The sequence below is a fragment of the Phoenix dactylifera genome, chromosome 2, assembly GCF_051530095.1.
Source record: "Phoenix dactylifera cultivar Ajwa chromosome 2, Ajwa_hap1_PhDact_Kaust_v1.1, whole genome shotgun sequence".
Lineage (NCBI taxonomy): Eukaryota > Viridiplantae > Streptophyta > Magnoliopsida > Arecales > Arecaceae > Phoenix > Phoenix dactylifera.
Genome location: NC_143191.1, coordinates 11,833,529 through 11,843,921, shown reverse-complemented (window position 1 = coordinate 11,843,921; position 10,393 = coordinate 11,833,529). Strand labels below are relative to the sequence as shown.

Sequence of the window (10,393 nt, the reverse complement as noted above, 5' to 3'; positions counted from 1 at the left end):
CCAACACATCGATGCTCCGTCCGTCACCGATCAGCCACCTCGAGTGCGCTAGAGCCATAGGCATATACCTCCCGATCTCTCGCCACATGAAAGATCTCCTCCGAGGAGCTATCACCAGACCCTCGGGTCCCGCTCGGCCATACCTGGCAGTCATAACCTGGCTCCAGTGACCATGCGGCTCCAAAATAAACTGTACCGCCCTCCGTGCCAAAAGAGCCTCGCGCCGCACTGACAGTGACTGCACCCCCAGCCCACCCTCACTCAGTGGCTGACACACTTTCTCCCAGGCTAGCAGGTGTATCCCATGCCCCCCCATAGGAGCCCCAAAGAAAGCTCCGCATAAGCCGCTCTATCCTCTCCAACACGGACTTCGGCACCGCTGTGTGAGCCATCAGATAAATAGGCATGGAGCACAGAACTGACTTGATCAATATCAATCTCCCCATCATAGACAGTGACGATGCTCTCCACCCCTCTAGTCTGCTCCGCACCCTCTCCAATAAAGTAGTGCACTCTGCCACCCATAGTCTCCCCCCTGTGATGGGGACCCCGAGGTAAACCAGGGTCCCCAACTGCTCCTGCATCTCCAACATCATCCTGATCTCCCGTCGCACCCTCCCCTCAGTACTGGGACTGAATAGGATAGCGGACTTTTGTAGATTGACCTTCTGCCCGGACATAGCACAATACTCTGTCAGCACTCCCTGAAGGGCTCTGGCATCCCTCGCCCCCGCTCTAGCAATTAAGAGGCAGTCATCTGCAAATAACAAATGAGAAATAGGTCGGGCACCCGGGGCTGGACAATAAGGCACCAGCTCCCGGTTCCCACAAGTAGCATGCAAGGAGCGGGAAAGCACATCAGAACAGATGATAAATAAGAATGGGGACAGAGGACATCCCTGGCGAAGTCCTATAGTAGCACGGAAGAAAGGCGATGGCGTGCCATTGATCAGAATGGAGAAGCTCGGCCCCTGCACACACCCTAGGATCCAGTCAATCCAAGTCTGGTGGAACCCAAAGCTCTGTAATGCCTGTCGTAGAAAGTCCCATCGGATCCGATCATAGGCTCGCTCCATATCTATTTTAACTGCCATCAAACTTCGACTCCTTGAGGCTCGCTACAGATCACCCATCATCTCCTGAGCAAGCAAAATGTTGTCTGAGATACTCCTCCCTCCCACAAAGGCTCCCTACTCCTGACTGATGATCCTAGGCATCAAATGCTTCATTCTCCTCACCATGATTCTCGCCACCACCTTGTACAGGGTAGTGCACAAACTAATAGGTCTGTAGTGACTCGGCTCCGAGGCGTCCAGACGCTTCGGTATCAATATAATGAAAGTTGCCTTCCAATCATCTGTCATCCTTGCTCGGCTGAAAAACAACTGTACTGCCTCCACCACTGTCCTCCTAACAACACACCAATATCTGCGATAGAAGAAAGGTGGAAATCCATCAGGCCCGGGGGCCTTATCCTCTGCAAGACTCCAAACCGCCTCCTGCACCTCCCTATCTGACACTGGCCGCACCAGAGCTGTATTCTCCGCCTCTCCTACTGTGGTCTCCGGCCGGGGGAGGAAACCCATCTCATATATACCACCATCATCCGTCCACCTGGATCTGAAGAACTCGAACAGAGCATGTCTAACTGCCGAATCCTCCTCCACTCGGTGGCCCTCCCCGACCCTCAAGGATCGGATCGTGTTCCTCTGCCTTCTGATTACTGTCGATCGGTGGAAAAATGTAGTATTCCGGTCGCCATCCTTGACCCACTGGATCCTGGACTTTTGTCTCCAAAAAATCTCCTGCTGGCGCAACAATGAATGGTGGGAGGCTAGTGATCGCCGCAGTACTACCATATCGGCCTCCGTGAGCTCCTCTCCTCGATCCTCCCGCCCCTGGGCGTCCAGTATCACTGCCTCCACCTCCTCTAACCTCCGGAAAACATTGCCGACGACCTCTCGGTTCCATCGACGAAGACGCCGTTTGGTGAGCTCCAACTTCCGTGACACCCTCTGCATAGCATCTCCCCGAACTGACACACTCCACGCCTCCCTGACTACATCCCAAGACTGGGGATAGGACAACCACAGCTTCTCAAAACGAAAAGGGCTGTGATGGGCAGATCCCGAAACTGTAGCTATCAAAAGAGGGCAATGATCAGAAGCAATCCGAGCTAGATGACTGACCTGGTAGGCTGGGAATCGCTGGATCCAGTCTGCTGATGCAATGGCCCTATCTATCCGCTCCCACACTCTGGCTTGTCCAAGTTGATTGTTGCACCAAGTGAAACGGGGTCCAGAAAAACCGAGGTCCACCAGCCCATTTCTCCCCACGAACTCCCGAAACTCCCTCCTATCCACCGAGTCAGAATAGGCTCTGCCTCCTCTTTTCTCATCAGGGTTCAAAATGCAGTTAAAATCACCTACCACCATAGTCGGTACTCCCTGGGTCAGCAAACAAGTCAGCTCCCCCCAAAGTATCCTTCTTGCCCGGTAGTCAGTACTAGCATAAACCCCACATAACACCCACGGGGGTTCATTTGGTTCTGAGATGACCATCACCACCTGCTGGGAGCAATTGCAAAAAATATCCACAGAAGCCATACCCCGCTTCCACAACAACAGGATACCTCCCGATAAACCCCGAGACTCCACTGCAAAAGATTCCCAATCACCTCCCAACCGTCGCTGCACACGACGTAATCCATCTCCGGACACCCGTGTTTCACAAAGAAAGCAAATTTCAGGATTATGAAGCTGAACTAACCTCTTGAACGAGGAGGAAAAGGATGGTTTGGCCGCCCCCCTACAATTCCAAGCTAGCACCTTCATTTAAAATTATCAGAAGAGGTTGTGCTCACTCTTCCCGGGCTATTCACTCCTAGTGCCAGATTGATTTCCCCTACTACTGGCGCAATATCACTTCCTTGGATTGAAGCTCTCAACAAATCAACCACCCTTCCATGTTCTAGAATAGGAGATCCCTATTTTGAGCCCCCTGCCACACCCCTCCTCTCCACTTCACCGACTGTCAGAGGGGAGAAAGACGCTGAAGAAGACATGCCCAGCTCCTCCACCGCACCACTCCGCCCTGCTGGTCGAGCTACAGGGGCAGCCGGAGCCGGTGGCCTGCCCGTCAACGCCCAATCAGAGTGCCTCGGGTTGCCCATCGTCTCCGGTCCATCCAGTCTCGTACCCACGGCTGGGTTCTGCCCTTTTCCTGTGATCACAGGCACTAGGGCCGTCTCCATCCCACTAGGCCGCATCTCCCGGCTCGCCGAGGCACCACCACCATCCGGGAAGGAGGTGGCAAGCGACACCTGGGCACCAACTCCAGAGTCAGCCGCAGCTGCCACCGCCGACGGTTCCGTTCCGCTCGCCAGGGCACCATCATCCGCCGGTAAAGACTCCAAACCACCGCCACCTGCGTCACCGGCTGATCTCTGTCGAGTAGGGGGCCTCGCCGGCGGTAGGGAGGCGCTCCGGAAGTGCCTCCTCCCTTCCTCCCATCGGCGTCTCTCCAAGCCATCGAAGGAGGAGGAGGATGATGCTCTGGCCAGGTTCTGGACCGGCCCACGCCCGATTTTCCCCGCCCCCAGCAATAGGCTTGATTTGGCTGGGCTCCTGGCCCGCTTCATCGGGCTGAGGCCCTGGCCCCGAACCGGCTCAAGGGCCACTTGGTGGACCGGCCTTTCCAAGCCTGGGTTCTGGCCCACAGCCCCGGTTGACTCGGCCACCACGCCGATTTGGATGGGTTCACCGCTCACTGCCACCGAGTCACCGGCCGCCCCCTTCCCTGGCGATCTCCGCCTAGCCAGCTTAGTCGGCTTCTGCCATCCTTCAGTATCCGGCGGCGACTCAGGGGAAGTCGGCACCACATGGGAAGAACTTGGCCCAGACTCGGAACCCGGGTGAGTCCGTGATGCCTCGCCCTTTGACTCGGTCGTCTTCTTCACCGGCTTAACCGACCTTGGCTGTCGGATTCTGGTAGTCGACAACCACGGCCCAAAAGGGGGCCGGCTCACCGTCTCAACCCCCTCCATCGACTCCGGTGGCGAGGCATTCTGAGCACTGCGGTCGCCCGGAGCTCCCGATACCACCGGATCTGGCTGATAGGGGCAGACGTCCACTCCATGACCAAGGCGAGCACATTGGTAGCAGAAGGCCGGTAAATTTTCGTAGCTGAACGTCTGCCAGTGCACATCAGTGCCTAACCGGACGAATGTCCCCGGTCGAATCGGCTCCCTCGCATCCAGCTCCACCTTGACTCGTGCGTACCCTAGCCTCCGGCCAAGATCCATGAACTTGTCCAAGGTCAGGGGGTGGCCGGCCTTTGCTGCGATGCTCAGGATCAAGCTTCGGGTCCAGTACTCCATTGGCAGATTGGGAAGCCTGAGCCAGACCACAAGCCGACTGAGTTGCTGTTCACCCGGAACAAAGTTCGGTCGCCACCGTTCCAAAACCAGTAACTGGCCGGCCACCAGCCACGGTCCAGCCTCCATGACGGCTTCCCTTTCACTCTCCTTCCGGAAGCGGAATGCAAAGGTTTCGTGCGACATTGGGAAAGCCTCAACGTCGTAATCAAGCCTCCCGACCCTCCGCAGCTCCCTGCGAATCCACTCCATTGGCACCCGGCGGCCCGCACTGCGCACGATCACCGCAGTGTCCCTCCACGCCGATCTAGCCAGCTCCCCCTCCTCCGACGGAATCTCCACCACATCTGTGAAGCGTTTCTTCAGTGTCTCCAATTCCCCCTTTGAGATCCGATCCTGGGTCCACATCGGCGGCATGGGTGGTCTCGCCGTTCCTTTCGCCACCGCCGCCCACGTCCGGTCATTGCTAGCCACCTTCGGTTGAGGCTGCGCCGGTAAGTCTCCCTGACTTGCAGCCTCCGTCTCCCCCACCCCCGGTGCAACCGATCCCATTGACGCCATCCGTGGAGCCCAGCTCCGGATCCGGTTGCACAGAGATTAACGAGCGACCCCACTCCACACCACCCTAAGCCTCCCCGGTGTTCGGAGAAAGTCCCCACACACAGCACGAAAAAAATTGCACCTGGGTGCGCATCCCAAGTCACTCACTCTCTCTCCTCACTCACTCTCTCTCTCCTCACTCACTCTCTCTCCTCTTCACCCAGATTTTTTTGGGCACTTTATTCTCCTGTTAAAAAAGCTACAAGACGGTTGTATGATCATACTAAACATGAAGTGGAAGGTAATTTTCAAAACCATTACTGTCCAACCTTGTTCCAATCAACTTTATGGATATATACTTATCTGCAAAGCATTCTTCTTTAGAGCTAACTTTGAGCACCAACAATCACAAATGTTGAATTGAGACAATTAACTAATCATTTTGGCTTGTCCATGGGTGATTTTGGAATCTTAGTTTTTAGGTTTTTGGCTGCTTTGATCTATTAGACAATAGATTTGCTATTGGCCATGAATAATTGGTCCATTGACCCCATGTACCTTTTGTCAAGCCTTAAAAGCCAATTTGATAGTCAATGATTAACTAATCCCTTAAAACTTGACAATATGTTATCCATCCTTATTTTTAGAGTCATATTACTTGGACAGGTTCAGGGTGTGTAACCTCTATCAATATGCACACTATCAAAGACCTCTAGTCTGAAAGACCCTAAACCAGAAAACTTGTATAACTTCTAACACTAGCTATGATGCCTCAACCTTAATGACGAATCTTACAAACTCAAAACTAATAAATTAGCTCTATTCTCTTGAACATGGTAATAGCCTGAAGCAAGTTGCTGAAATGTTACATTTTTCAGTTCATTTATACACCAGAATTGACAATTGATCAGCGATAAAAGATTCGAACTTCAAAGTTCAGAAGTATGAGGCATAACTTTTTATATCTAAACTAACTAAACTCATTTTTCACAATATCCTAAAATTTGATTTCGTCAATAATTGGTAAGTCCTGAACATCCAAAAGAAGTACTAGAAATAACATTACAATGAATTGGTTTAACAAATTGGATACTTTCGATCATGTTCAACATGTAATAGTTCTGGTCATGTTTATGTGGTTGAAACTACTCAGATAATTCATAAAACTCTCATAACATTCTCTGAAGATGATATACCCTTGCCACTGGGAGTTGTGATATCTCATTGACAAACATATGTGGACGAGAAGGTAAACTACCGGGAATCAGTTCCTCATGGTTCCTTGTGATTTCCTATGTGCAAACTACTGGGAATCAGTTCCTCATGGTTCCTCGTGATTTCTCATGTGTTTCCATTGTATAATTTAACCCTTTCCTCTTGATCCACAATTTGTTTCATGCCAAAGCTCAAGTCATAGGCTGCGCATGGATGTCTGAGGTGGACCTTGCTGTTGTTCTTTGCACAAAAATCCATTTGGAAACCATGTATATTTTTTTTATTATTTTCTTAATGAAGTCTTGGTGGGCTTCCTCCATCTGTTCTCAAAAAGTAAAAAGAAGAAGCTTTATTTGGAAAGTTATTCCTGTGTTTAGATATTTTAGATATCTTTATTTAAGTTCATACTGTGATCTAATTCTATCTCTATACCTATTAAACGGAAAGCAGAGAGAAAACTCGACCCATCTCTAAAATTTAAAAAATAAGAAAGAAATTCATAGAAAAATTTGGCCTTTTTGAAAGTTATGTTAAAAGAAAAAGGAATTTTGCATGTGTTTAGTACATACAAAAAATTTCACATGCATGCCCGCACAAAGGAAATTCAATTGAAAATTCAATTTACATAAAAGGAGAGAGAAAATTCAATCGAAAATTAAATCGTTCCCATATACGCACACACAAAAATATATATATATATATATTGCCCACCACACATGCTCAGAAGAAATTCAATTTATATTTACATTTTCATTGTCTCCCTGCGCGTCACGTGTGGGTATCATTCTTGTATTTATTAGCTAATAATGCCATTAGCAAGGAAATGTGATCCGAAGCTCTGGAAACCCTAACATCCTTCTTTCACAATACAATCTTACAATCATTAACAAACCCAAGCTCATGCTTTTGTGCGGTTTGGTCTTTATATAGAAACCAACATAAATACTTCACCCTCTCCAATAGCGATAACGGGCTAAGGTACATAAAACTTCCTTCCATGCTACACTCTTTGCAACCTTTGTTGGGCCAGAGTTGTCTGAAGGTATTTTCTCTTCTGGTTTTTGGAGTCCAAAAGGCAGCCATCTCAGAAATCCTCATTTGTCAGCATATGAATCCTCTCTTGCCTGAAACGTGCATACGTTATGAGATCTGCGGGCAGAAAAAAGAGAATGGAAGGGTGCAGAAGGATTGAATGAATGCATATAAATATACCAAACTGCAAAAATAAATAATTTAATAACTTACCCTTGGATAATTTAGGCTAAGCAATGAGAAAGGATTACAGATTTTACAGGGAGGTAATGCTTGAACTTACCCGACTTTTGAGGCTTCAAAGGCTTTTGAAAGGCGCTGCATGAGATCAACCTGAACTCGAAGAGAGATGGCATAGTCTAAGGTCTCATCCAGCAAATAAGAGCCATCCAAGGACTCGCCGCCTGGTACGAGCCTTTTGAGCACCCGAGTCCTCTTCTTCACCAAAACCCTAGCAAGAACACTTGTTGCAAGGCCTTGTGGTGCACGTAGACCCTTCCTCCTCCTCGAACACACTCTAAAGCTCCTCTTCAAGATCTTCTTACTTCTCGGGATCTTCCATGTGTGGTGACATGGCCTGGTCAGCCTCTCGTAATCTTTTCTGAGGATGCTCCTCAGAAGGACCTTGTTCTTCTCCTGTTTCGAAAGGTCTGCGATGATGGCACGACTCCAATTTGCGCTGCCTCTAGCGCAGGCCATGGCGACATCGGCCGAGAGCTTGATGGCGCTCTTTCTCTCTTGGACGGTCATGCTCTTGGATGAGAAACCAGCTAGCTGGAGCCCCAGGAGCATGCGCTTGAGGAAGGCCTTCTTGAATGTGTTTGAGGCTTGCATGGTAGTGATTGGGAAAGCAAGGTAGCTAGAGAGGCAAAGGCTTGGTATCTATGCTTAAAAGCAATGCAATGCGGCTTTTCTTACATCATGACTCCACTCTCACATTCTACTGGGTTGTAGTTGTACCAGGGTGGCGAGGCTCGAAGAGGAGCGAGCAAGAGATGGCTGTGTGATTTAGATGGGAACTTCTTTATATTATACTAATATTGTGGTCTATAATGGAGGGACAGTGACTGCAATTTGCTTAAGAGGTATGGGGTTTGAGGTCATTTGAAAGTTTTGTTTGTCTTTAGTTGTGCACTGTTGTAGGAAGTGTGCTTTGATAGGGCTACCAGAGGGTCAGATACGAACAAAATATGAAAGAGGAAGAAGAAAAAAATATGAGGGAGGAAATTTGAGCCGAGTCACGGGGGGTATAAGTGGAAGGGCGATTAATTTTGGGGTCATTGGAAGTGGGGTGAGCCAGTGGGCCCGTGTCGAAAGAGACACGCCACATGCATTCACATGGCGCCCAAAGGCCCACTCCCACAAGCAACACCAAGTAGGGCATTATTTCAAGTGAAAAACCTTAACTTTTTTTCATATATATATGAACATAGGAACAAGTCATGAGCAACCTATATAGCAGTATACTAGATGTTAAATTGCCACCAACTGAGCATGGGTTTGCGCATACCAATTGCCTATACATGTTGTTAAAAATTCAGGGAAACAAGTCTAATTGCTTTTTCCTAGTTCTTAGGAGACACATCTCAACCTTTGTAACCTTTTTCACTTGGAACAAGTATGATTTGTAGGAGTTTGCTTAATCTCATCTTGAAGAAGCAGGGATGGGAGTTCTTTTAAATTTGAGGATAGTTGTACATATGAGTTTAGATAATTTTGAAGAACATCTTTCTATAAAATTTTTATCAACGTATGGGCAATATCTTTAGAAGATAATTATTTGCTCAAAAACTCCAAGAGTCACATGCCATTAAGTTCTTTTTATTGGGTACTTTCCTAAGACGAATGCCCATTATTCTTGTTGATCCTGTTTCAATTGGTATTGTTAATTCCAACGAGAAAAATGCCAAGATTGACTATTATTGGGGAGATTTGTGGGCTCATTCTCAACAATGAATAAATCTAATGTGTTGTGAAATGGTGAATGGAGAAAAGATTGTTTAAAACTTTTGATTGATTATATATCATTGCACATGTACACCTATATACCACAAAGTTAGAGTTTGTGTATGTAAAATATTTAAAATTTGATAGATAGAAGATGTGTATATAACAACTAAAAACAACCTATGCTTCCTTTCTATCTTAATACCTTTTCTTCCCCATGTGAAGTGATGTAGCTTTCAGGCCAAGTGGTTCATATCTAACTCTTTTGGTTTTTGGTAATATTTTCCTCTACTTCTTTTTCTTCCCTCATTATTGGGGTGGTGCAAAAGGTGGATTGGCAGGATCCGGAAAACATGGTGATGAATGTGGGGGCAAATTCTTTTTCTACTACTCACAATCGGCTTTGAGGTAAAAAAAAAAAAAAAAGAGGATGTGTGTGAGAGAGAGAGCTAACTCACATGGTATCCACGTCGGGGCTTCTAATCTTTAGGGCCCTACGTGCCCCCACCAAGCTCTCCTTTTGTCGTGGTGTTAAGTACATTTTATCCTCTGAAAAAAAAAAAATCTAAGCAGCCCAAACCCGGCTTTTCCCCCGGGCCATGCATTGGATTCCCATGTGCGGCTGCTTCTTCATATTTTTGAAGATTGATGACCAATTTATTATGCACCGGAACTTCAAGAACTATGTATTATCAAAACAATTTAATTTGATAGAACGAGGTAGATTTATTTATATATTTTATATTTTCTTACACTCCTTCTCATATGTGGGCTGAACTTTTCTTTATTAGCATGTTGAAATCACCACTTGTCATAAAAGCTTAAGCTGATAGAATGAAGTAGATTTATTTATATATTTTATATTTTCTTACCTACACCTTCTCTTGGTTAAATAATCTTAGATTTGTATTACTACTAGCCATTTGATATGTTTCAGGTTTGTCGTAACGCAGACACTAATTTTCTACTTCAGACATGCTTGTTGTGCACGACAAACTTTGAGATGTAAAAGTAGCATCCCATATTGAGCGGTGCAATAGAAGTTTATCAAGAAGTCCCTTTCAAAATTGTGTTTAAGATGAGAAAGGCGGTACCTCACTTTTATTGATGAATATTCACAAATTTTTAAACCCATTATTAGTATGGTACATAAAAAACTTCAATCCTTCGCCAATGTAAACCAATAAATCTCAAAATTTTCATACTTGTCCAAGGATAAATACGAAATGAAAACAAAAGAAATAGAAATCCCTACTTGGGATTAGATCTTACTACATGTCCCCT

At 47.0% G+C, this 10,393-nt stretch overlaps 1 protein-coding gene across 2 annotated transcripts; it reads right to left on the bottom strand.

Annotated features, from left to right (window-relative positions):
• Positions 1-6,736: 6,736 nt before the first annotated feature.
• LOC103722418 (transcription factor IBH1-like 1) lies at positions 6,737-8,179 on the bottom strand. Of its 2 annotated transcripts, none has more exons than XM_008812973.5 (2): positions 7,446-8,179; positions 6,737-7,279 (listed from the first exon to the last, which is right to left on the bottom strand). In XM_008812973.5, the coding sequence occupies exons 1-2, from the start codon at positions 7,994-7,996 to the stop codon at positions 7,225-7,227; spliced, it is 606 nt and encodes a 201-aa protein (XP_008811195.1). In that variant the 5' UTR covers positions 7,997-8,179; the 3' UTR covers positions 6,737-7,224. The 2 variants fall into 2 exon arrangements, with proteins under 2 accessions (XP_008811195.1, XP_008811196.1); XM_008812974.6 differs by having other exon boundaries at positions 6,744-7,254.
• Positions 8,180-10,393: the final 2,214 nt, after the last annotated feature.

Excerpts from the sequence above, each read along its gene's own strand:
- LOC103722418 (XM_008812973.5), bottom strand. The coding sequence starts at position 7,996 with ATGCAAGCCTCAAACACATTCAAGAAGGCCTTCCTCAAGCGCATGCTC. Across the intron at positions 7,280-7,445 it reads TTTGAAGCCTCAAAAGTCGG|ATCTCATAACGTATGCACGT; the intron begins GTAAGTTCAAGC and ends TTCTGCCCGCAG.